Consider the following 24548-nt stretch of genomic DNA (forward strand, 5'->3'; position numbering starts at 1 on the left):
GGGACAAAATCTGGGGCCAGGGCACAGAGGATGTGCCACCGGGGTGGGGGGCGGGATCCAGGAGCTCTGTATCAGAGAGGGAGACTGAGTCCAGGCCATGGGAGACTGGGGCTGGGGGAGGTGACACTAGCCTAGCCCAGCCCCATACCGGAAGCGGCTCTGCTGCCCCTCAGGCCCGCACGAGCGGCTGCAGGGACTCCAGGCTGACCAGCGGCTCCAGGAGCAGTGCGCAGGTGGCGGGCAGGGCTGAGCCGTGCAGGAGAGCCGCCCCGCGTGGCAGGTGCAGGTGCCGCAGGCCTCCTGGTGCCGGCTGCCCGGGGCCCAGCTCTGGCCCTGGGCATCTGTGCACTCACAGTGCCCAATCGGCACACAGCCACCGTCCTGCTCCAGGAAGCCTGTGGGGGAGGCAGCCCTCCAGAGCTGTGCCGGCACCCGGGTCCCACCTGCCTTCCTACCGCACCGTGGGGCCGCCCCCCCCTACCGTCAGAGCAGCGGCAGCCCGGCTGGCAGGCCTGGCCGTCTTGACACGCGAGCCCCTCCTGGAGATCTGAGCAGCGGCGGGGGCAGCGGTTGGCACAGCTGACCATCTTCATGCCTGCTGGGCAGCCCTCCTCTAAGCAGAGGGGAAGGACCAGAGTCAAAAGGGCTCATTTGCGCCGGGGCTCAGAAGCCCTCCGCCTGCCTGCCGGGGAACCACTCTTAACCTCCACGAAGCTATACTCTCATCCTTCTCCCCATGTTGGTGACCATGGAAACATGGGGCCTTGGGGAGACCCCTGGGATTGGGATGTTCTGCAAGACAGGGAGTCCTTCTACCTACCTGGGGGTCCTAGCACCCAGCCTAGAACCCAGTAAGTGTCTGAGCTGGACTGAATTTGTGCATCTAAGAACATGTTCACCTACATGTCCGGCTGGAGGGGACAGGAGAGCGGAAGGTCTTAGAGTAACCAAGGTCCATGGGGTCGGGGAGCTCAGAAAGACCAATAAGGGGGCGCCTGGGTGGCTCAGTGGGTTAAAGCCTCTGCCTTCGGCTCAGGTCATGATCTCAAGGTCCTGGAATCGAGCCCCACCTCGGGCTCTCTGCTCAGCAGGGAGCCTGCTTCCCTTCCTCTCTCTCTGCCTGCCTCTCTGCCTACTTGTGATCTCTGTCTGTCAAATAAATAAATAAAATCTTAAAAAAAAAATCTCTCTTAAAAAAAAAGAAGCAAAGAAAGAAAGAAAGACCAATAAGGAACTGAAGCTGGGCGGGGCATGTCTGGCTCCGCCCACACGCCAGGAGCAGGCGCGTTCCTCACTATAACCCTCAAATCCTCTGGAAATCTCCACCGGCTGGGGCTGGGTGTGGGGCTGGGCGATCCTTCGGGAGCTGGAGGGTGGGCAAAACTGGGAGAACGAGTTCTAGTGCAGGGCGGAGGCAGGCAGGGGCATGGATCCTAGCAGCTCTGCCTCCGCCACAGCGAGCTCCCTCCTAGCGCCGCCTCCTGCCATCTACCCCTGCGGGGCCCTGAGTGACCCTCAGCTGGTCACTGAGTGTCTCCATCACGAGGTGTGGTGGGAGTTGAATTAGGGTTGGGATGGGAAGAGCTGTGCAGAGCGCAAAGGCCACCAGGGATGCCATGTCCCCACAGCCGTACCACAGGGCAAGGGATTGCAGAGCCGAGCGTGGTGCCTCTCTCCAACACAGGGGGCACCCCCATTCTTGGGTGGGGGGCTGGAGCAGCTGCGGCTCCTCAGGGATCGGCCCCCTCCACAGCTCCGGTCACACCAGGACCAGGGACTCCAGCGTGACCAGCCTCCAGGCACTGCATGGCAGAGAGAAAGGCCACATGAGAGATCTGGCTCAGGCACAGGTGCCCCCACCACCACCATGTACCAGAAGACCAGGACAGGGTCCTGCGCTAAGACAGAAGCGCCACAGGGAGGGGCCCGGGAAGGGCACACACTGGTCCCCAGCAGCCCTCCTCACCCGGGCAAGCCCGCAGGTTGCAGAAGCGGCGTTCCTGGTAAGCAGTGAGGATGTCGGGGCACCAGTGCCCGCCGGGCCCCGGGGGACGGTAGGCCCGCAGGCGGCGCTGCTGGCCCACCCCGCAGCTTCGGGAGCAAGGTTCCCATGGGGCCCAGGCGGTCCAGGAACAGTTTCCAGCCACACAGCCAGGGCTGGAGCATGGGGGCAGCTCTGCGGGCGGGGACAGGACAGGACGGAAGGAAGAGCTGGAGCCAGCCTTGACTCCCCCGCCTCAGCCCGAGTGCAGACCCCCGCATCACCCAGGCCACCGGGCCCTCCTCCAGACCTTCGGGGTCCTGTTTCGGATCTGATACTGGCTGCTGTGGGGGTTTGGCAACTAGGATTCAGGGGGCCTCGGTCCCAGACTCACCAGGATGCTGGGGGGCGGGGGAGGACTGGCCCGTGTGGGCAGGGCTCCCCATCAGCTGCATGGGCTGGTTCAGAGCACCCCGGGTCCAGAGTCACACATGGACTCCTGACTCGACCTCAGGCTGAGAAATCGGTATTTGCTCCAAGGCTATGAGATGTTGGGGTTGGAAGGTTGGACATGGCTTGGGGGTCAGAATGAGCTGCCAGAGGGAGGATGCTGGGCTTAGAGGGCACGGCGGGGGATCCGACATGGGTCAGGGTCAGAGCTCAAGGCTGGAAGGCACACCTGTGCAGGAGGGCAGGTTGCAAGGGCGCTCCTGGGAAGGGTCCCCGCTGGTGCAGTTTGCCAGGCAGAGGCGAGTGCGGCTGCGCCAAGCAGGGTGGGTGGGGTCTGTGCAGGTGTGAGAGCAAGGGGACCACGGGGACCACGGGCCCCAGCCGCCTACAGGGAGAGGAGGGAGAGGCATCTCCTGTTGAGTCAGCCCTGGGCTCCTGGCCTCCCAGAAAGCAGGGCTGGGGAGGGAGGGGGCTCTGGGCTTGTTTTCCCAAAAGGCGGCCGTGTGTGAGCGGTACGGGCAGCCTGGGGCTGGGACCCATGGAGTCTGGGCTACCTGGAAGACTTGTCACTGGCTCCACTGTGGACCCTCCAGCCCCTGTGCCAAAGAAAAGCCGAGTTCTAAACCCACCACTACCTGATTCAGTCCTTCCCTCCGCTGGGTCTCCCATGAACCGTCCAGGCCCCGAGCACAGCCAGACTAGCCCTTCCTGCTTCCCTCACCTGGGCAGTCCGGGCTGGGGCAGTACTTGAGGTCCTGGAGGGGCCCTCCGCAGCCCTGGCTGCCTGGAGCGGGGGAGGGCTGCGCACACTGGCGGCTGCGGGTTCGGGTGCCCAGCCCACCACAAGAGCGGGAGCATGGGCCCCATGGCCCCCAAGGACCAAAGTGATCACTAGCCTTGGAGCAGTCCGCCATGGAGCAAGACAGCCTCCCATGCACACAGGAGCTGCGGAAAGACATGGGGGTGAGGGGCCGGGCAGGACAGACCCTGGGAGAGCGGGGTGGGCAAGGGTCTCCACCCCGAAGAGTGAAGAGACAGCCATGGTCGGTCTGGCTGGGCAGGGGCAGGGCAGCCAGTGCCTCCCCCTCCCTGGGCTCCAAATGTCCCCCACTCTCACCACCCCCTTACCAGTTCCTGCAGCCCATACGAAGGCTCTGGCCTGAGCCCAACTCATCCCCAGGCCCAAGGGTCTGACCGCCCTCTCCCAGAATGGGGGGCCGAGCCGCAGGGTCAGCACCAGCCGTTCCCAGCTCCTGTAGCAGCGCCGCGGTGAGCACGCAGGGGCACTCCTGTCAGGGTGGGAGCAGAGGGGAAGTGGCCATTGCACAGGCCCAGGGTGGCTCCCTGCACCTGGGCACTGCTGCGAAGGGAGGTGGGGAGGAGGTGCATGGGAGGCTGGGGGGTCCCCGGAAGAGCAAGTGGGGCTCTCTGAGTTGGGGGCATGAACGTGAGAGACTCGTCGCCGTAAGCTTGGCCCGAGACAGCCAGCGGCTTTCCTGCAAACAGCACTTAGCTAGGACCCAAGCAGGGTCAGCAGAGGCCCTTACGGGGTGGGACTTGGAGGGGTCAGGGAAGTGGAAAGAGCCTCAGCCAGGAATCAGACACCTGGTTCCCAGCTTTACGGTAACTGGGTCCCTTTCCTTCCCTGTGGCTCTCGCGGCAGCATCAGCTCTATGTCAAGCAGGTGGCTGCTCAGACCTTTCCGGGCATGGCATTCTGGAACTCTGGGTGGGGGCAGCCACTGGACACTGGCTTCAGGATTAGGATTAAAGACCGGGAACGACGGGCGCCTGGGTGGCTCAGTGGGTTAAAGCCTCTGCCTTTGGCTCAGGTCGTGATCCCAGCGTCCTGGGATCGAGCCCCACGTCGGGCTTTCTGCTCTGCGGGGAGCCTGCTTCCTCTCCTCTCTCTCTCTGCCTGCCTCTCTGCCTACTTGTGATCTCTCTCTGTCAAATAAATAAAATCTTAAAAAAAAAAAAAAAAAAGACTGGGAACGAAATCCCCACGCCCCTGGAGAGCTCAGCAGAGCGCAGCGGGCACCCGCCTGCTGTCTGGACCCCGTGGCAGGAGACCAGGAATCTGGGGCCAGGCAGAGTCCAGCTGAGGGTACGCTTCCCCAGTGGGGTGGCGCAGGGGGCAGTCAAGACCCACAATTCCTGGCTGCGGCCTCGATGGCGCGGGACACATGGGGCGTGGCAGGAAACTGGCCTGGGGAGCAGGGGGAGCACCCGGCCACACGCCAGTCACGGGCGGCTCCATGCTGGACGCCATGCGGGAGCCGGGCGCCAGGGAGAGCCACTGCGGAAGAGCAGGAGCCCAGACCAGGCCCCGTTCCGGAAGCCAGCGACATCCTACGGCGGTGTCACCCCAGCTGTCCACTGCCTGACCCACCAGGCAGCTGAGGCTACAGAGAGCCTCGCAGGCCAAACACTCGCCTGGGGTCACGTGAGGGAGAGGGGTGCTGTCCAGAGGACAGGTTCTGCAGGGGTGAGCGGCTGCAGGTGAGAGGGAGGAAAGGCAGTGGAGGGGAGGGGAGGGAGGGGGGCCTTGGGCTCCGCGCTGCGCGGGTTCTGACCTGGACACAGGACAAGCGGTGCTGGAAGGTGCCCATGGGGCAGTGGCAGCCCTCCTCGCAGCCAGCAGAGAAGCAGCCAACCTGCTGAGTGACGTGGGCACAGGAGAAGGGGCACCCCTCGCCGGGCGGGCACTCCCGGTACAGACGTCCGGCCGGGCAGCCTGCCTCTGGGGCAACACTTGGGTCAGGGCCCAGCTCTGGCCCGCGCTGCCCAGAGCGGTTACTTCTATACCCCTCCATGTCCCCATGACCTGCTTCCTCACCCCAGCACCCACCCTCCCGTGGCTCCCCAGTTGTGCCCACGATAGCCTCCCTGGGGTGTGCCCCTCAGGACCAGTGTCACACCCTCCTACAGGTTCCCCTCCCTGAATCTGGCTACTTCCTCCTGCACTTGCCCCAGGGAGAGGGCAGCCCACAGGGATGGGATGAAGAGGTCAAAGACACCCCTGAATCCGTGTCAAAGACCAACATGGGAATCCAAGTTAAGTCAGAGCGTCAAGAGCAGAACCGGTTTGGGGCTCACCTCGGCAGACCTGGGTGTGGCAGGTGCGGCTCTGGCGGGCAGGCCCAGGGCAGGGGGGCCGGGCACATCTCCGGGAGCGGAGTTGCTCCCCCCCTCCGCAGGAGACACTGCAGTCTTCCCAGGGCCCCCAGGAACCCCACATCCCAGGACCAGGGCAGCCAGGCACCTCCCGGCACTGCAGGGTGCCCTCCATACAGGTGCTGGGGACAGGGAGGGGGACTTCAGAAGACAGGACCCCGGCCACCTCCCCGCTAGGGCCCTACTGCCCAGCTCGGCAGCCTACGCCCCACCCTGCTTCCCTGGGCTCACCAGTTGTCACAGGGCCCAGTCACCACCTCTCCGGGTTCCAGCCTCTCCCAGGAGCTGGGCCCAGGCCCTGCTGACCGGCTCTGGTTCTCAGGGATCCCTGAAGGCATGAGTGGGGGGTGGGACTCCAGATAGCTCAGGGTGCCCCCCACCCTGAGTCCCTCCACCTAGCCCACTGCCTTCTACCTCCCTCCCTATCATTCTTCAGCCCCTGGTGCTCCTGGGCCTGGGAGATGGAAGCCCGAACCTGGGGCAGGCCCGGGACGCCGTTGGAGGTCCGGGAGATGAACGCCCGGAGCATCGCAGGGGACAGGCGGCCCGTCCCCATCCTGCCGCTCCAGGCTGGGCCCCATGGGCAGAGGCCAGGCAGGCAGGCAGGCACTGCAGTGCCTCGGGAGTGGGGGGGGGGGCCCTGGGAGAGGACAAGGGGAAGCACTGACCCATGGCTCCAGGCTGGTAGTGGCAGCGGCAGCGGGCGGAAGGCACACAAAGGCCATCCTGCGACAGCTGGCCGGGGGGGCACCCGCAGCTGGGCCGACAGCCCGCCGGACCTGGCTGGCACATGCTCCCAGGAGACAGGTCCTGGCAGGTGCGGGGACAGGGCCACCCGCATGGGAGAAGACTCTGGCCACCCCCACAGTCTGTGGCAGGAAGGAAGCAAAGACAGTGAACGCTGAGCGAGGCCCAGCCGGAAGGAGCCCCGCACGCAGGTGGCCAGCCCTCTGGCCACACCCCCCACCTGCTCTGGCCTTCCACCTGGCCCCAGGAGTACAGGGTGAGTGATCTGAGGGCCACCCCAAGAAGGAAAGGACGTGCAGGTGTATACTGGGGTCAACGGTCAGAGGCAGTGTCTCCCTAGCCTTCTAAGGGACCCTCCCAGACCTCCACAGAAGCCCTCACCTGGGCATTGTGTGGAATTATCCTGGCAGGGGCGACTCTGCCTGTAGCCCCCAGGGCAGGGCCTGCCTCCCTCAGGGGTGGGGGGCCAGATACACTCCCGACTTCGCTGGGACTGCCCCACGCACGGGTCACAGGGAGACCACGGTCCCCATGGGCTCCAGACTCCATCCGCTGTGCCAGGAAGACAGAACCAGCTGTGCCAGGAGGACTAGGAGGCGCCCAGCCCACTGAGGTTTGAGCAGACTAGTGGGGGCATCTCACCTGGGCAGTCAGGGGAGGTGGGGCAGCTCTCCTTCTGATGCTGGGCCCCTGCCCCCCCTGCTTCACCAGGGCATGGGGTGCCCCCGTGCTGAGGAGCGGGGCAGGCGCAAGCCCTGGAGCGGGTCCTCATCTGACCCCTGCAGGGCTGGGAGCACGCCGTCCACTCCGACCACGAACACCAGCCACCCGGCACTGCAGGGGACGATGGAAGGGCCCTGGGGCACAGGCATGCCTTCCCCAATTCCAGCCCTCTCAGTGGCCCTGGCCACTTTTCCTCGCCTCCCTCCGAGCTGGGACATACGTACCTGGGCAAGGCAGGTCTGTGCAGTTCAGCCTCCCCTCTGAGCAGGTGCTGGGCAGGGCACACAGGCACGGGAAGGAGAGCAGCAGCTCAGCCCTGCCCCTGCCCTCCAAGCGCACCCCTCCTAAGCTGCCTCTTCCCTTCCCCTTCCCCTCATGCTCCCCTTTCCCTTCAGGGTCTCAGATGCCCCCCCCCCAGCCACTCTCCAGAGCTTCTAGACCCTACTGTCTGTCCTATTCAGGGACCCCTCAGCTGTCCCGTGGGCTCTCTGCTGGTCACTGGCCGGTGTGTCCTACTGGGGAATGACCAGAGGTCATCTGCTGCTGACAGGGGCCAGACAGTGAGGAGGAACACCGTGCCTGCCACCCTTCCGTCCCCTCTGAGCACACATGCATCTTGCCATGTCTCCCAGAGGGCAGACACAGCAATCTGGCCGCCTCGGTTTCCCCACTCATCGGTGCCTGCCTGCATCTCCTCGGGGATCATGGGAGTCTAACCTGCAGCAGCTGAGACCCAGGAGAGCTCAGGTGCAGCCCGCCCTCCTCCCAGGCCCCTGCAGCTGCCCACGAGTCCGCCTCACCAGTAGTTGCAGCTGTCGGGCCCGGGAAGCCGAGCCCCCGGCCGGTGCCGCTCCCCGCTCAGCAGGTCCAGGCAGCCGCAGTGGCTGGGCGGCACGCAGAGGGCCCCGTCGGCACTCAGCACCTGGCCCGGTGGGCAGTAGCAGCCGGGCTGGCAGTGCCACACACAGTGCTGGGGGGCCACAAGGGAAGGCACGGGTCAGCAGGAGACAGGGCCGAGGGGGCTAGGAGGGGTGCTCTGCGGAGTGGGCGCAGAGCCACAGGGGAAAGATGAAGGGAAGGAGGCACGAGATGAAGGAGGCAGAGTGGGGCAGGCGGGGAAGCTGTCGAGCTCTGGCTCACAGGCACTGCGTTCAAGCACAGTTTCTCCCTCCTCCCCACCCCAGCGCAGAAGTGGGGGACGAGAGCCTTCAGGAAGGCCCTGGTGGCTGGGGGGAGGGTGTCCTCCAAATGTGAACCCTGTGGAGGATTCCATGGGGGACCTGGCCAGTACCTGAGAACCAAGGCATCTCCCAGACCTCCCCAGAACGTAGGACAGCACCACAGAAAGCTGGCTGAGGGCACGGGGTCACCTGGGAAGGAGCTGGGGTCCCTCCCTGACCGCTCTTAGACGCCCGCGCAGGGCCTCATGGCACCATCCCTCGGGCATCCCTGATTCGGGTCTGTTCCTCTCCACACTGCAGGCTCCCTGGTGCCATCGGACCCTGTGCACCTGCGTGCCTCTGTCCCTCTCCATGGTGCTGGCCAGGCGTTGAGGGACGTCGCCCCAACCAGCACACCAATGCATACACGCGTGCACACGTACTCTCACACTCAGGGTCCACACACTGAAATGCTCGTGGTGTTTAGGATGATCTAGTGGGACGATTCCTTCATAGGTGTTTATGTTCTTTTTGTAATAAATTTTTAAATTCAGGAAGGCCTGACATAGTGAATGCAAGGTTGCTGGATGAGACTCAGACAGCCTCTGGAACAAACAGGAGCCAGCCCGGTGGGCACAGATTCCACTCCTCTCCACCAGTGTGAGGCGGCCCCAGGCCCAAAGGGGTCATGACCCAAAGCTGTAACCTGCCCTCCTGCAAAAGGAACCCTCGGGGCCGGAGGTCAGGTGGAGGTTCGTTCCGAGGGAGCTGGACTCACCAAGAGGTCGTCACAGGAGCGAGGACAGGCAGGGCCACAAGGGCTGTACTCCGCCCCCTGAATGGCGGTGCAGTTGGTCACTGGGGAAGGGACAGGAGGGGCTGAGAGCTGTGTGGGTGGTCCACTCCGGCCCATCTCTCCAGAGTGCTCCTTGCCCCTTGTCCCCCGATCCTGGCCAGTACCTGGGCACGGCAGAGCCTGGCAGGCCTCTCCTTGGGCCCGAGGCCCCTCGCAGTAATCCCCCAGGCCCTGGGGTGGAGGCTGATCACAGGCTCGCAGCCGGCTCCGCAGGCCTCCCCCACAGCTCCGGCTACAGCTGGACCAGGGCCCCCAGGGCCCCCAGCCCCCAGCTCCTGGGAAGACAACAAAGGAAGCGGTTCTTGGGGTGGGGGTGTCGGTCGGCGGGGGGCCAGTCGGTACAAGACAGCGGGTATCCCCAGAGCGCGGAGGGCACCATCCTGGGCACCAGGGGACTCACGGTCACACCCTGGCAGGAGGCAAGGTTCTTCCTCAGCATCGGGTCCTGGGCAAAGAGGGGTAGGCCAGGTTGGTGGGGATGGCAGGGCCAGGGCGGACGGGTCCATGGTGGGAGGCCCGGAGCAGAAGCGGTGCCGGTGGCGTCGGGCAGGGCCACAGGAGGCTGAGCACTCGCTCCATGGGGTCCAGGGTGACCACGTGGGCTGACCTGGGGTGCACAGGAGGGAAAGGCAGAGCGGGGACGGAGTGAGCGTAGGCTGGAGGCACCGGCCTATGCAGAGCGTCTCTCCTCCCTCCCCCCCCACTCCAACCAAGCTTTCCTCCCCTGATAGGAAGCTGGCAGGGGGGCACCATCAGGCGTGGGGGTCCTTCTCACCCTCCTCACAGGGCCGGGAGGTGCAGTGGGTGATAAGCCCAGAAACACAGGAGCTGGAAGAAAACAGCAAAAGGTCACAGCGCTGTCACAGGCGGACGCGTGTTCCCGCAAATTCCTTCGTTGACGCCCCAACACCCAGGATTCAGAATGTGACCTTATTTGGTGAAAAGGTCTTCACAGAGGTGCTCAAGTTACAGGGAGAGCACTAGGGTGGCCCTGGTCCAACATGACTTGTGTCCTACAAAGGGGACATCTGGACTCAGCGCAGATGTGCATAGAGGGACCGAGGTGAGGAGGGGGCCACGAGGAGGAGGTGGCCCCGGGAAGGCGGCATGCAGGGGTGTGGCCCAGGCCAAGCAAGAGCCAAGGATCACCAGCAGCCACAGAACAGCAGGGCCTGGAGCAGATTCTGCCCCACAGCCCGCAGCAGGACCCACGCTGCTGACTCCTTGATCTGGGATTTCTGGTCCCCTGGAGTGTGAGGGGTCCCACCCCGGGTCTGCGGCGCACAGTGGACCAAGACAGGTGGGAGGAGAAAGGATGGGCAGGAAGGGCATGGGCAAGGGTCTCCGGGAACGGGACAGCTCTGCCTGGGGGGCAGGGGACAGCCCCACTGGAGGCCGGCATCCCCGGGCGCTGGGGGGGTCCTCACCAGTTCTCGCAGAGACGAAGCACCACACTGCCTGGGGGATAAAGGCGCCCCCCATGGGCACAGGGGCAGTCCTGGGAGGGCACGCACACATTGTTCTGGAACCAAAAACCTTCCATCATCTTCCGGATTCCAGGTGGGTCTGGTCCGGCCTCCTCCCCACAGTCAGAACCCAGCACCCCTTCCCAGGCTCCCACCCTCCAACACTACCCACACTCCTTCCACAATCAGCCCTCCTGCTCCCACCGCCACCAGCGGTTATGGGAACTGTGGCGAGGGGCGTGGACCCCCAGTCTCTGGAGCGAAAGGCCATCTCCGACTGCAGGACGGGGACTGAACTGTCAAACGCTCCTGGAACCAGCTAACAGAACACGCACCTTGCGATGTGTAGGACAACAGTGTTTAAAAAACAATTGCACATTTCATCAAGAAAAGAGAAACTGATGAAGTTACACAGACATGGAATTTGGACAAAAGTTGCTACTGTCTTAAAGTTTAAGAAACTGCCACCCAGTAGCACATGATTCAAAGTCAAACGTACTGAGGTGGGTGCCAGGTCCTGGGAGGTACCACAGCCTTTTACGTACCCCAATGGTGAGGCCCATTATCATCTCAATTTGACAGATGAAGAGACAGAGGCACAAGACTACACAGCCCGAGGTCACAGAGCTCCTAGTAGAACAGTCTGATCTGAACTCAGACCCCACTGGAGTCCGGCCCCTTGCCCACAGCCCCGGCTAGCTTCTGTCCAGATTCCATGGCCCCTGCCTCACTTCCAGCCTGGTTCCCACTGCCTTCCAACAGTAGAGCCACCTCTAGCTCTCCACACCCTGCAATCTCCAACAGTCCAGTCAGGAACACCTCCTCCAGGAAGCCCGCTGCCACTGACCCAGCCCCTGCCAGGCTGCCTCCCGAGCTCCACACTATGCAAAGCTCAGTTCCTGTGTGGGGATGGTACCATCTTCATTCTAGGTGCTCTGGTCTGGTTTCCCCAGACTAGAGGCTCCTGGAGGGCAGAGTCTATTTCCTCCCCACGGTGTAGCCCCCCTAAGACTAAGCAGGCCAGGCGCTCGATAAAAAGCCAATAACGTAAGAGAACAGAGCGCTCAGGTAGGCACGAACTGTAAAGATCTTCTCGACCTATCATCATATCACAAATAGGAAAAGAGAGGCTCATGGAAGCATGAATGTGACTCACACAGGGTCACCTGCTGGCTGCTGGCAGAGTGGAGCCGTGACCCTTGAATTCAGTGCTTTTCCCTTGACTCTGAAGCCCCATGACCTTGGTTCTGCCCCTGCCCAGGTCCTGTGGTCAGGTCAGGGAAGACACTCACCAGCAGGAGAGTCCCAGATGGGCAATAACAGCCAGGAAGGCAGGTCTGGTTTGTCCCTTGAGGGGCGCTGAGCTCCGCACAGGAGGCAGGGCCCTGGGCACAGTCCAGCCACCGCTTGCCCCTGGGACACATGCCAGGCACGGGCCCTGGGGACACAGGAATTGACAGCCCAGCTCAGGCACAGTCAACTCTGCCCCGGGCTTCCCACCCAGGAGAGGCATTGGTTCTAAGTGTGGCCGGAGTGGCGGGGGAGGGGGTCGCAGGAACCCATAAGGAGCTCTGAGAGAGGGGTCTCTGGGGTGACAGGGAGGGGTTGACAGGACTCTGGGTTGGGCGGGATGATTATGGAGGGTCGGGGAACAGTGTGGCAGGCGGGCACGGTCCTCACCAGCACAGGGTTGCAGCCCACAGGCAGAGAAGTCCACACGGCCATTCAGGCCACCGCCCCGGGTGCGGTTCCGGTAGCCGCCGCCACAGGGCACAGAGCACGGGGACCAGGGGCCCCACTCCCCACTGGGACCTGGGGTGGCAGTCAGGTCACTGCGAGCCCTACCTCCCATGCCCACCACACCCCCGCCTCCACCCAGACACCCTAGGGCCGCCTCTTCTCACACCCGCGGCATCATGGCCCACCGCGGGAGGCCTCACTCCCTCTCAGCCCAGAGCGGGGAATGACTCTTGGGGCTCTCTGGGGACCTTCCTGGCGTCTTTAAGGGTAAATCCTTGCACCTCTCTTGGGGTCTAGGGGAAGTGACTGGGGGTGTTACTGGCTCCTGTCCAGAGGATTCTGGGGGCCTTGGTCCCAGCTCTCACCCCGACACGGCCGCAGGCTGCAGAATTCGGCCTCCATGTTAGGGCCCTGGCACGCAGCACCCCCGAAGGCAGCGGGGGGCGCAGTGCCTGCCCGGAAGCGCCGCCGAAGGCCCACGTCACAGCTGCGGCTGCAAACACTCCACGGGGTCCAGGGGCTCCAGCCACAGGCCACTGCCGCGGTGGGGGTGGGGAGGGGCACAGGGGCTGTGGAGCCAGGCCAAGCTGTGCCCGGGCCCCAGCTTCCCCAGAGCACCGTCCTTTACAGCCGGCATCCTCTACACCCCTGAGGACCCACTGTACATTCCTGGGCGTCGGGGGTACCTGGGCAGGGCTCTGAGGTGCACGCCATCTCACCAGAGACACAGGTGCTGCAGAGAGAGAACCCGTCGGGGCCACAGTCAGGCCCTGCCCCGTGGGGCTCTGTGCACCTGTCCCCAAGGGGACACGGCCAGCAGCACCATGCCCACCGCACAGAAGAGAAACCTGAGGGACGATCTAGAAAGTAAAGCAAGTTGGTCCGTGTCCCCCTCGAACTTCAGGAGGTGACCGAGGCTTTTCCTCTGGTCCCTCCCACCCAGTCCCACCCTCCACGGGCTCCCCGCTGCCGGGCACTGTGCTTCCTCACTCACTCTGATCAAAGACTCACCTTTACGTATTTCCTTCTGTTGCTAGTTACTACAGTTTGGAAAGGACTTTGAACAGCTCCTTAGGGCCAGGTAGGAGCGATTTAGAAAGAGAAGACCCTAGCCTGAGCCTCTTGGGAAGAACTGTGCATTTTCCTTCCCTTTTACTTCTCTCCAGTGGTTTGAAGCCCACCGCTCAAATACATGGAAATTCCAGAAAAAGAATCTAAGAAAGAAAAAGAAGAAGAGAAAAGGGGCAGAGGAGAGGAAGCGTGTAGGGGAGAGTGGGGGGGGGGGCACGGGATTGGGAAGAGGAACATGAAGAATGGAGAAAATGAATGGAAAGTTTTTAAAAAAAAAAAAAGAAAAAGAAAAAAAGAAACAAGAATGTGGGGAGGAAGGGGGAGGGCGCCCCCTGCTGGAAGAGCCCAGTGTCAGCTTCAAGGTTTTTGAGCAGAAATCAAGGGGATCCCAGGTAGAGAAGAACATCCAGGAAAGGGAAGCCCAGGTGACTGGAAGGGCAGGCTAGAAGACCCTCTCCAGCCCCTGCTTCCTTCACAAATCTCCGCACTGATCTGAGCCTCAGTCTCCCTACAGATGCCCAGCCTGGAGAGCAGGCTTTGGTATTCCTGGGGCCCAGGCCTGGCACCATGGAGGTGAACCGGCCCCCAGGGTGTGTGTCCACGCCTGTCCAGCCCTGGGCCACCAAGCTCCGTCCCCCATGCCCGCCGGACGCTGGTGGCCTACCAGTTGTTGCAGGAATCCAGCCGAGCCTGTGCTCCCGGGGCGTAGAGCTGCCCACGCAGCTGGCAGGGGCACTGACTGCGGGGCAAGCAGCTGGCGTTGTGCAGGAAAAGGCCAGGCGGGCAGGTGCAGCCAGAGGTGCAGAAGCTGGTGCACTCAACCTCAGGGTCCTGAGCCAGGCACAGCTGAGGGCAGGGGCCCCCGTCCCGCTGGCACTGCTCTGTGGAGCGGAACACCATGTCCCCCGGGCACTGAGCTGGACGGGAAGACAGAGTGAGTCTCAGCATGGGCGGGAGGAAAGGGTCAGGAGAGGGAGGGGCAAGAGGAAGCTGCAGGCAGGGGACCAAGAAGCCAGAGGAAGCCCCTCCCACCTCCCGCCTGTGCAGGCTCACTCCTGCACCAGGAAAGATTCACAGCTTTGCCTAACTCTGACACAAACATCCTTTTATTTTTTTTATTTGTTAGATTTATTTTTATTTGCAGGGGGTGGGGAACAGAGAGGGAGGAAGAGAGAGTCTTACGTAGACTCCGTGCTAAGCTAAGAGCCTGACACAGGGCTCGATCCCAGGGCCCGAAACCCAGAGTGGGACGCTCAACTCACGACGCCACCCAGGCTCCCCCAACACAAATGTCTTTGAAAGCAGAGCAGTCCCTGGGCCAGGATGGGGCTCAATGGAGAAAGGTGAGGGAGACGGGGCCAGGGGCTTCTAAAGACAGGCAAGCTCTGCTTCTCGCAATTCCTGCAGTGAGTGGTTCTGTGTTTCTGAGCCGCAGGCCTTCGAAGGAGACCTTGGGCGGGGAGGGGCAAAGAGCCTGAGCCCTGGGCCACCGCCCATGCCTGGTGCCCAGGGTACAGGAGCCAGAGGAGAAAGACGAGGAAATTCGGCAGCCCGTTAGCTCAGGGTATGGCCTATCCTTGGAGCTGGAGGGCAGGGTTGTGGGAAGGTCGGGTAAAGAGAGGTCTGCATCCCCCAGGGCTTGACTGGGCATGACTGGTAGAGAAGGGCGGGGGTGGGGTGGGGGTAGAGGCTGGCACCTGCGCAGGGCTGCGTGTTGCAATCCCTGGTCTGGCTGTGAGGTCCCTGGCACTCGGGGTCGCCGGGAGTGGAACCAGAGCAGCTGCGCCCACGTATCTGGACGCCTCCGTCACAGGGGGCCGAGCAGGCGGACCACGGAGCCCACGGACCCCAGGCGCTTAGCACTGTCAAGAAGAGCCAAGTGCATCACGGTGGGTGCCGGCGAAGGTGTGGGCAGGGGGTGGGGTGCAGGCGGCTGGGCTGTGCCGTGTGCAGGATCTTAACTGCAGCTTCCGCTGCGTCCCCACCCTGGGCTGGCCCAAACACCCCTTCAGGCGACGCCCACCCCGTCGGTCACAGGCCGGGGGCGGAGGAGACGCTTCGGGACAACAGGTCTGCTCTAGTCCCTGTGCCCCCCCACGCCCCAGGTGTTTAGAACCTGTGCAAGGGTCATTCTTCCCTTTTGCTCCTCATCCCATCCTGGTGCCCCAGCCACTCCCGGGACAGCGGGGGACATACCTGGGCACACAGGGGGGCTGCAGGCCTCCTCCTGGGTGGCCTCTCCTGGGCAGGACGTGTTCCCGGAACTGGGGCAGAACCGGGAACGACTGCGCCAAGCAGGGCCTCCTCCCACGGCGAGGCAGCTCTGGGAGCAGGAGGACCAGGGTGCCCAGGAGCTCCAGCCCAGCCGCTCTGGAGGGGGAAAGGGCAGGCCTTCCACACAGGGGCCCTGGCAGGGCTAGGAGGCTTGGGAGGCTGGGTCGGGGCTGAGAAGCTGTGGGGGCCAGGGAAGGACTCGTGGAGACGGGGAGTGACTCTCCGGGCTCAGGCGCGGTCTCGGCCCCTCTGGGACCCCAGCCCGGGGCCAGGTCTCACTCACAAAGCACAACCTCCTGCTTAGTCAAGCTCCAGCCCAGGCCACCTCCGTCTGTGGGCACAGCTGCACCTCATGTCCCCTACCCACCCACACATCTTCCCCCAGATCAAGACTTCCAGAGTCTTCTGAACACCGGTCCTTCTCTCAGCTTCAACGCTGGGAGCCCAAGACCCCGCAGACACCTGTCAGTCGGACAACATGCTCCGCTGGCCCCTTCTTCCCACCCCTGCTGCAAGAGCCTGGCCCAGACCCACGGACCCCGACCACGCCCCGACTCCTCTTCTCACCCTCCCCCGGCCCCGCCTGCTCTTCAGTGTCTGCCTCACCTGCTCTGCTGGAGGGGACCCCGGGAAACAGTCTGGGCTCCTTCGTCTGGTGTCTGTGTTCTGATTGCCACCCTGCCCCTGCCCCAGCCTCATAGGCTTGGCCAGAGGAGCAGCTTCACCCGCTTTCAGACACCCTGCTCCCCCAAGACCTGCCTGCTGATGGCACCCGGGCTGTCTGAGTGGGAGGAGGATGCTGCCTGGGTCCCCCCCTCTGTCTGGTCCCTGACAAGGCCCCTGGCACCGAGGCTCCTCCCAGAGCTGCCTCTGAGACCAGAAGGCCACACTGACCACCACGCAGGTGACCAGTGGCCCCGGAGATCGTGCTGTGTTCCTAGGGCAGCAATTGAGAGGAGGGAGGCAAGCCCGGCGGGGGGTGGGGGGGGCAGAGCCCGTGGTCCTTTGGAGGGGAGGGGGAAGCAGGCTCCTGCATCCTGGCTCCTGTCCCAGCTCCTGGCCGTACCTGTCCTGCACTCCACGTGGCAGGCCTGCAGCTCCTGTCTGTCGCCGTCACACGGGGCACCCCCGGAAGCAGCCGGAGGGTTGGAAGGGGATCTGGGGGGAGAGGCATCCCCTGAACAGCCCCTCTCCTCTCCTGCCCGCACCCCTGTCCTCCAACCGCCGCGCTCCCTCTGCCGCCTCCTTCCCTTCCTCCTCCCCCACTCTCCCACCCCTCCCCACAATAGCTCCACCTGCGCACCTGAACCTGGCCCTCACTCCAGAGCCACAGGAGCGGTCACAGGGACCCCAGGAGGACCAGGCCGACCAGCCGCAGGGCACGGGGCAGCCCCCGGGTTCACACAGCAGGGCCCCGTTCTCACACACGCTGCAGGGGAGGAGGAGGCAGAGGAGGTCGGACTGGCTGGTGGCCTGACCCAGGTCCTCCCCACCACGGCAGACACCCTCACCAGCGGCTGCAGTTGTCCAGGACGAAGGGCGCCCCCGGCTTCTTCAGCTCTTCACCCACAAGGCAAGGGCACTCGGAGAGTGGCAGGCAGCGAGCATCATGGAGGAGCAGCCCAGGGGGGCAGCGGCATCCTGGGGTGTAGCCAGGAGGGCACTCAGCCCCAAGAAGGGAGGAATGGGGAGGGGAGCCTGGAGACGGAGGGCCTCCGAGCACCCCACGCTCCCCCTGAGGGCTCTGCCCGCCCCATTCCTGCTTGCTGGGTGTGCCTCACCCTCCAGACAGGGCCCACTGCAACTTCTGTTGGCCTCCGGGTCCCAGCAGGAGGGCGGACACGGTGGCACCAGCCCCTTCCGGCACAGCTCAGCACTAACATGCACTCGGCCCGGCCCGCAGCCTGGCGGGAGATGGACGCTAGGTGGGGTGCATTTCACAGGAGGCCCAGTGACCTTCCCAACAGCCCCACCCCCCTGGGACGCCACCCTCGCGTGCCCCTGCCCGGCCCAGCTCCCTTACCTGCATCCCCTGGGCAGGGCTGCAGGGCGCAGGGTGCCCTCTCGTGCGAGGCCCCAGGGCAGGGGGCACCACCATTCTTGGGCGGGGGGTCCACACAACTCCTCTGGCGACTCCGATGGCCACCCCCACAGGAGACACTGCAGGTCCCCCAGGTCCCCCAGTCAGCCCACGCCCCAGCCACTGTGCAGGAAGAAAGAACGGACGTGGACCAGGTCAGCCCAGGGAGACACAGAGGGGGCAGGAGAGAGCAAGCGGCAGAGACGAGCCTGGACAACGGCCACAGCTGGGTGGCCTGGGCAACGCCACAGCTTCCTCTCCTGTCCCGGGAAACCTCCCCTAGGTGGGCGGACCGAAGCAAAGAGCTCTAGCTGCCTCCCAGGACAAAGGATCTGGTCGCAGGGAAAGAGCTGGGACAGTAGGACTTCTGGAGCAGGGCCCCTCTCGGTGGTAGCAGACAGAAACCAGCTTAGGAGTCCAGGAGTGGCAGCTCACAAGCCGCCCCCCCCCATGCAGGAAGCCCCTCTCTGCAGATGTAAGGTGGGTGCTACTCCCTCAGGTCAACAGAACAGAAGGGCTCCAGGTCCTGGGCACAGTCTAGTAACACCCTCACTCTGAAGCAGGACGGGGTCTGCGGCTCTAGTTCCCACACTCAAGGTTAAGGACCAGAACCATTCAAGCAGGAAAAGGGCAAAGGGCAGGGCCAGGGGCAGGCTTCCAGACTGGCCTTCTGGAGGCATGAGGCTGGGACATCAGAAGGGGCTGTCCTCCTAGAGCCCCGGAGAGGAGTCTGGACCTGGTGTCCCCAGGAGGGCAAGGGCATCCCCCTTGTGTGGGTCTTGGAGGGGAGACCAAGACAGGTGTCCCATGCCCCCCAGTGGTTCCTGAGGAGGCCTGGGCCCCAAGGTTACCTGGGCAGGCCTGCACGAAGCAGGGCTGGCTGCGGAGCCTGTCGGACGGGCAGCTGCCCCCAGGCAGGGGAGACCGCAGCAGTTCCCGGCGCTGGAAGGCGAGGCCCGGCCCACAGGTGCGGCTGCAGCCGCTCCAGCCAGACCAGGGCGCCAGCCCACAGTCCACTGTAGGGGGAAATGGGGGGACTCAGAGGAGGCTCACACAGGGGCAGGGCCCTCAGTGGTGTCCCCCAGCCAGGCACGTACCACAGCCGACCTCGTCCGAGCTGTCCTGGCAGTCTGGCCGCAGGTCACAGCGCCGCTCAGCCGGCAGGCACTCCCCACTACCGCAGCTCAGCTGGCTTGGGGAGCAGGGGGCTCTCGAGGCCAGCAGCCCGGCCAGGGCCATGGTGGGCACCGTGAAGGGCACAGGGCTCGCTGCCTGCGAGGCTGGGGGAAGGGGGCCACGTGAGTGATTCCTGACCCGGTGATAAACTGAGCCCTTCAACCTCAGGCCAAGAACACTGCAGCTTGTTGGCTGAGGTCGTGCCTCCTGAAGCTTCCCGTGCCCCATGCAGGCTTCTCTCTGCTCTGTGTGGGTGAGAATGGCAGGTGGGGGCGGGGGGGGGGGGGACTGTGCTTGCTAGAAGCCCTCACACAGCCACTGCTTGCTAAGGGCTCTGAGTGTCCAGAGAGAGGGTGTCTAGAAGAACAGCTCCTTCCCTCAGAGACCCTCTTCTTCAACGGGCGCTCCTAAGGGTGCTCCTTCTCTGATTGCGAGACTAGGTTTTGAGCACAGCGATCCTCTTTGGATGGATGGATGGACGGACGGACGGACGGACGGATGATGAATGAAGGGGAATGAGCGACACGTTGGAAGGTCGGAGGACGGGCAAGTGAGTGGGGGGGTGGTATTTGGATGGTGGATGGGTAGATGGACGGATAGTTAGAGGAATCCCCTCAAAGATCAGACACGGTTTATGAAACAGGCTAGGACTGGAAACTGTCCCATTTCCCCTTTGGACCGTCCCCCCAAACACACACATTCCTGGCCGTTTCTTTTCACTCTCTGCTGCCCACCGCCTTCTCACATTTCCTTCCCAGATGAGGTCGGAATAGGAGGCAGCGAATTCCCCAAGCCTAAAGCCCTCTGGCCACTATCACCCCCAGGACTTCAAACCTTCAAACCTTCAAACCCTTCAAACGCCCTAGGACCCCCTGCTTACCACAGTGCCTCTCGTCAGAGCCGTCCAGACAGTCCCCCTGCCATCACACAGCTGTCCCCGCTCCACGCAGCCCAGCACCTCACAGGGCACCTGGCCTGGGCTGCACCGCGCAGGGGGGAAGGGCTCCGGGGCGACGCTCCGGCCTGTGGGCCCCGCCGCAGCTGGCTGACGGGACGCCTGCCCGCCGCATCCTCCCGCCTCCCCACGTCTGGTGTGCCCCCACTTCCTCCCTCTCTCGGGACCATGGAAAAGTCGTGAGCTCTTTCAGGAGGTAGGGTCCAAGTCCTTCCACAACCCTGACCTCAAGCTGTGCCACCTTGAGCCAAGTGGCTAACCCCCCGGAGCCTCTGTTTCTCCAACAGGAATGTTGTGGGATGCACAGGCTGAGCAAGCAGAAGACCACAGAATCTTACCAGCAGGGGCCACCGGGATCATCTGGGATGTGGGGGTGGTGGTCACCATCTGCACAGGCTCCCCAGGACTCAAGTAAGGAGGCTCGGAGTCTGGGGCCCAAGTCACTGGCCCCTTCCCTGCGGGTGCAGGAGAGGGAGGGTTGAGGCCCGCCAGCTCCCCTCCCGTGACATGAAGCAGACCCAGGCTCTCGGAAGGGCATCCAGGCTCTGGGTGCTGCAGGGTGAGGACAGACCAGACCCACCCCCCTTCGGAGGGGCTTCGGACCACCGATGAAGTAGGACTCCGTAGTCCAAGGAGAGAGGGTTTACACGAAAGTAAAAAAGCGCTGAGGTTGGAGCTGAGATGTGTCCCCGCCTCTCAAGGAGACACACGGGGCTGCTTCCAAGTCAAGGGGACAGTACGTTGTTTAAGGCCCTGCACCTGACGACTTCCTGGCAGCGACACGGAAAGGGGTTTGAGACTTCTTTGCTGACAAAAGATGAATGTTAAACGACAGCCGCTTTTCTAGAAGCAGATTTAGAACCATACTAGAATTCATGCCCCGGTCTGCGTGTTAGGCACGCAAGGGATGGTACAAGTTGCTTCATCTGCGTTTCACAGAAGAACGGCCCACCCCTTCCCCGCCTCGCTCTGCGACACCTGTCCTCGGGCTAAGGAGCAGGTGACAGACCGGGCAGCCACCGGAAGGCCTGTATGTGACCAGCCGGGAGCTCCTTCCTCGCCCAGTTTAGGACCACGCTGACTTGGTGAGCCCCTCCTCCCTGTCATTTGCCGCCAGCAAGCCCTTCCGAAAGGGGTGCCTGGCCGCATTCATGGGCGAGCGGAGGGCACGCAGGCAGCATTCCACTGCCCCAGGGAGAGCTGTCCCAGCCAGGGGCCTGGGGAAAGCAGCCATGCTGAAGGGCCCAGGCTTGGCCCAGGGAGCCAGCCCGGAATGTCCAACCCTGGAATCCAGGAGAGTGGGCAGGGCAGGATTTGGCCCAGGTGTCCGTGGTGACCAGGTCTTCCTCCTGGCAACCCTGCTCCACTGAGCAGTGTCAGGGGTCAGCAGGAGACTGACTGCTGAGATGTAACAGTCGCTGCCCCTGGGGCCTGGGGATAGGGGGCCTGGAACTTGTGCACCTACCTGTGGGGGGTGTGGGTGACCCTCGCAAGGGACGCCAGCGCTCAGCCTCTGCCAGAGCCTGTAAAGGGAGAGAGCTCAGTCACCCATGCAGCCTGGGCCCCAAGGGCAGTTCTGCCTGGTGACTAGGTGACTAAGCACCCACTTATTCCCACTGGAGTGCTCCTTGGTCCCCTAGACGCTCCCCTGTCCCCAAAGTGCAGGGCAGAGTTAGGGAGAGGAGCCCCACTGCCCTGCACACCTCTGGGCTGGACACCCCAGGTACTGGGAGTTAAGGGGCTCTTCTCACTGCCTAGTATTCTGCTTCGGCTCCTGTGCACCCCCCAAACTTCTGTCTTCCCCTAGCACCCACGCATGGGGGTCTCGGCGCCGCGATCACTCTCCCCTCTGGGTTCCTGACGGGGCTCTTCTTCAGGGGGCCCCACATTACAGAGCTCCCTCATCTTTCAAGTCTTTTCCAGGAATCCTCGGGGGTCCCTGGGACAATCGGGGCTCTTCCCAGCTGTGAGCGCCTGAGGGCCTGGAGCCAGGCTGGCGGGCGTAACTTCACTAGCCAGCGGTGAAGACCCCAATTCTCCAGCACAGGCCTCTGCCCTGTGTTTCTCGGTCGCTCCGGCCTCCAGCTCCCCATCCAGTACTGGGCTGGCCCCCAGAAGGCTCCCGGGCTGAGGCAGACTCCAGCCGACCAGGGATGCGCAGGGAAGCACAGGGCAGAGAGGTAGGAGGACTGCGGGGCAAGCGAACGTGGCTGCTGAGGCTCCAGGGCCGGGGCTCCCCATGTCCCGCACTGCTGGGCCTGCTGCTCCCCACTCACCTCCGTGGGCTGCGGGGGCAGCGGTCCGGGCTGGGTGGAAGCGGTCGGGGCTGGGGTCGTGGCTGGGGTCGTGGCTGCGGACCAGACTCTGAGAAGACAAATCACTGAGGGACTCCAGGGGCTCTTCCAACTCAGAGCCCCCCACCCCGCCACCAGGCAGGGCGCTCAGTGTCCTCTCTGGGCAGGCCCAGAGCAGGGCAGGGCTGGGGCACTCCAGCAGGGCACTGCCCGCTAAGATGATGCCATCCCACGGGTCTTCGGCGTATTCACGCCCCTGGAAGGCTCGCAAAGCAGATTTCTGTTACAGGCTTGAGCGTCTGTTTCAGTAGGCCTGAGCTGGGGCCTGAGAACCTTCGCGGCTCATGACTTCTGGGGGACGCTGCTGCTGCTGCTACGGCTGGGCCGGGGCCACATTTTGAGAACCGCTAACCTCCAGACTCTAGGGAAAGGGCCTAGCATCCGAGAATCCCGTGGTGAAGCCATGGGCACCTCAGGGCTGAAGGCGGCGCAGGGCATCTCCCACAGGCCAGCCCCTCCACAGATAAGCTGGGCAGCAGGGCACCCCCATACCTGCCAGCGGCGGTGGGCGGGGGCGTGCAGCGCTCGGGGCCGTCCTCACAGTCCTTCACCCCGCTGCACGGCTCCCCCCGCGGGGCACACTCAGCACCCGCACAGCGGCGCCCACCTCCTGGGCACGGGGGCGCCTCCAGTGGGGACACTGGTGGGAGGGCATGGCTGAGGGCTCCCGTCTGCCCCGCCCCCTGCACCTGCCCACCCCCAGCCCACCGGTACCTGGCGCACAGCCCAGCAGCTCCACCCGTGGGGAGATGTTGTGGTTGGCGTCACGATGGCTGATGTGGGGCCACACCCGGACATGCTGTGCCTGCACCATCCGGCCGAAAGTCCGCACTGTAGGGGCCCCGTCATCCGAGTTCGTAGCAAAAAGCTGTAGGGATGGGTGTGCACCAGGCCTGAGCTGGCCTTCTCTCTGGGCCACTGCCCTGACCCCACTGAGAGGCCACACACAGTTCAAGCCCCCCAAACTTCCGGGCACAAAGAGCTCATGCTCTCCTGGCATCATCAGGCTCCTTCAAGACTGCGGGTTCTGGCCCAGGTGCCCTGAGGGTGGCGACCAGGCTGTGTCCATTCATGTGTCCCCAGAGACACAGAGAATTCAGAGTAAATATGTGGTTATACACTCGTTCCTCCTGCTCCGGTGAGGCTTGTCTCCCCAGGGAGGATACAGACCTCCGAAGGTCAGGGCTGTGTCCCAGCAGTTCCTGACATGGTCCTTGAGATCTTCAGTGAACTTGATGTCACCCTACTCCCCTCCCCCCACAGAGCTCTGCACAGCTGCCCTGCAGCTCAGCCACAGCAATGGCTGTGACACCACCCTGACAGTCCCTTCTACTGACAGGTGTTCAACAGGCCTCTAAGGTAGGAATGCCCCTCGGGGAGACTGGAAGGCCCTCGGGAACAAGGACAGTGGGACCCACAAAGAGGCATGGTGGGTCCCTGGCCCAGGAGGCTCGGGTAGCCCTACCTTGGCTGGGGACACGAGGTCAGTATAGTTGTGCCAGTGTAGACCGTCGCTGCTAAATTGGAGGGAGGCGGAGGCCCCAGCCCCCTGCACCATGATGCCTGTGGGATGGGGCAGCACAGAGCTGAAGAGTCAGCCCCGCCCCCAGCCCACCAGCACCACCCATTCCCCCAGCCCCGCCCCCACCACACTGACCAGTGAGGTTCCTAGGCCGAAGCAGGTTGAGCTGCAGGAAGGGGGGACGGGTGTGCCTCCGAGTGCCCCGACCCTGAGAGCCAGGCCTCTTGGTGGGAGCCCCCAGGAGGACAGCCTGGGTGGGGGGCTCCAGCTTCAGGCTTCCCTCTGGAAGTCGGGCCAGGCCCAGCAAAGAATAGCAGGGGTCTGGGTGCAAGGAGAGAGGGGCTGGATGGACTTGGAAAAGGGCAGAGGGTGGCCGGACCCTGCCAGGCGTACAGTCAGGAAGTCCCAAGAGGAGCTGAGGGAGGCCAAGGGCCCCGTGTTGACCTTGACCCGGGATGGAAGGGAGGTCCAGAAAGGGCAGAGTCAGCTTGAGCTAGGATGACTTCCAGATCCTTAGGATAACCGTCCTCCCAGGGCAGGTGGGGATAAATCCCAGTGATCCTGCCTCCCTCCCGGCTGGGCTACCCCTGGGTCATATCCACTTTCTGCTCCACGACAGCAAGTAGCCCTCACCTCCAGGCGGAGGCAGAACGTAGGTGACCAGAGGGGGTCCGATCTGGGCACTGAGTGCTGGAGAGGGGGCAGGAATGGCCAGGAGGTGGACTGTCTGGTTCTCACCTATGTAGGGAAACTCAGGGTTCAGGAGGGAGAGACCTGCAAATAGGCTCACAACGGCCCCTGACCCGGCACCCAGTCC

The 24548-nt window shown here is 63.7% G+C and overlaps 1 protein-coding gene across 2 annotated transcripts in view; it reads right to left on the minus strand.

Annotated features, from left to right (window-relative positions):
- Positions 1-24548, minus strand: part of LOC116568875 (SCO-spondin-like) — a 54347-nt gene that overhangs the window by 9005 nt on the left and 20794 nt on the right. Inside the window, exons 40-82 of one of the 2 annotated variants that reach the window (XR_004276772.1) lie at positions 24365-24469; positions 23867-24052; positions 23675-23772; positions 22924-23077; positions 22702-22849; positions 22132-22219; positions 21321-21378; positions 20194-20310; positions 18822-19004; positions 18576-18740; positions 17668-17847; positions 17426-17548; positions 17156-17285; positions 16948-17073; positions 16711-16802; positions 15567-15740; positions 15068-15232; positions 14035-14287; positions 12986-13032; positions 12665-12835; positions 12240-12371; positions 11852-11997; positions 10521-10615; positions 9869-9921; positions 9494-9700; positions 9198-9368; positions 9016-9116; positions 7878-8047; positions 7302-7348; positions 6997-7188; positions 6736-6906; positions 6276-6476; positions 5839-5935; positions 5530-5729; positions 5007-5173; positions 3560-3720; positions 3153-3376; positions 2986-3027; positions 2661-2816; positions 1967-2176; positions 1635-1802; positions 482-613; positions 149-395 (exon numbers count right to left, since the gene is read on the minus strand). Coding sequence is in view for 1 of the 2 variants with exons in the window: in XM_032304617.1 (XP_032160508.1) it covers positions 149-395; positions 482-613; positions 1635-1802; positions 1967-2176; positions 2661-2816; positions 2986-3027; positions 3153-3376; positions 3560-3720; positions 5007-5173; positions 5530-5729; positions 5839-5935; positions 6276-6476; positions 6736-6906; positions 6997-7188; positions 7302-7348; positions 7878-8047; positions 9016-9095; positions 9198-9368; positions 9494-9700; positions 9869-9921; positions 10521-10615; positions 11852-11997; positions 12240-12371; positions 12665-12835; positions 12986-13032; positions 14035-14287; positions 15068-15232; positions 15567-15740; positions 16711-16802; positions 16948-17073; positions 17156-17285; positions 17426-17548; positions 17668-17847; positions 18576-18740; positions 18822-19004; positions 20194-20310; positions 21321-21378; positions 22132-22219; positions 22702-22849; positions 22924-23077; positions 23675-23772; positions 23867-24052; positions 24365-24469 (6232 nt within the window). In the remaining variant the exon portion in view is untranslated. The remainder of the gene's footprint in view (positions 1-148; positions 396-481; positions 614-1634; positions 1803-1966; positions 2177-2660; positions 2817-2985; positions 3028-3152; positions 3377-3559; positions 3721-5006; positions 5174-5529; positions 5730-5838; positions 5936-6275; positions 6477-6735; positions 6907-6996; positions 7189-7301; positions 7349-7877; positions 8048-9015; positions 9117-9197; positions 9369-9493; positions 9701-9868; positions 9922-10520; positions 10616-11851; positions 11998-12239; positions 12372-12664; positions 12836-12985; positions 13033-14034; positions 14288-15067; positions 15233-15566; positions 15741-16710; positions 16803-16947; positions 17074-17155; positions 17286-17425; positions 17549-17667; positions 17848-18575; positions 18741-18821; positions 19005-20193; positions 20311-21320; positions 21379-22131; positions 22220-22701; positions 22850-22923; positions 23078-23674; positions 23773-23866; positions 24053-24364; positions 24470-24548) is intronic. The other variant, XM_032304617.1, reaches the window with a different exon arrangement.

This window comes from Mustela erminea, chromosome 11 (assembly GCF_009829155.1).
Source record: "Mustela erminea isolate mMusErm1 chromosome 11, mMusErm1.Pri, whole genome shotgun sequence".
NCBI classification, from domain to species: Eukaryota; Metazoa; Chordata; class Mammalia; order Carnivora; family Mustelidae; genus Mustela; species Mustela erminea.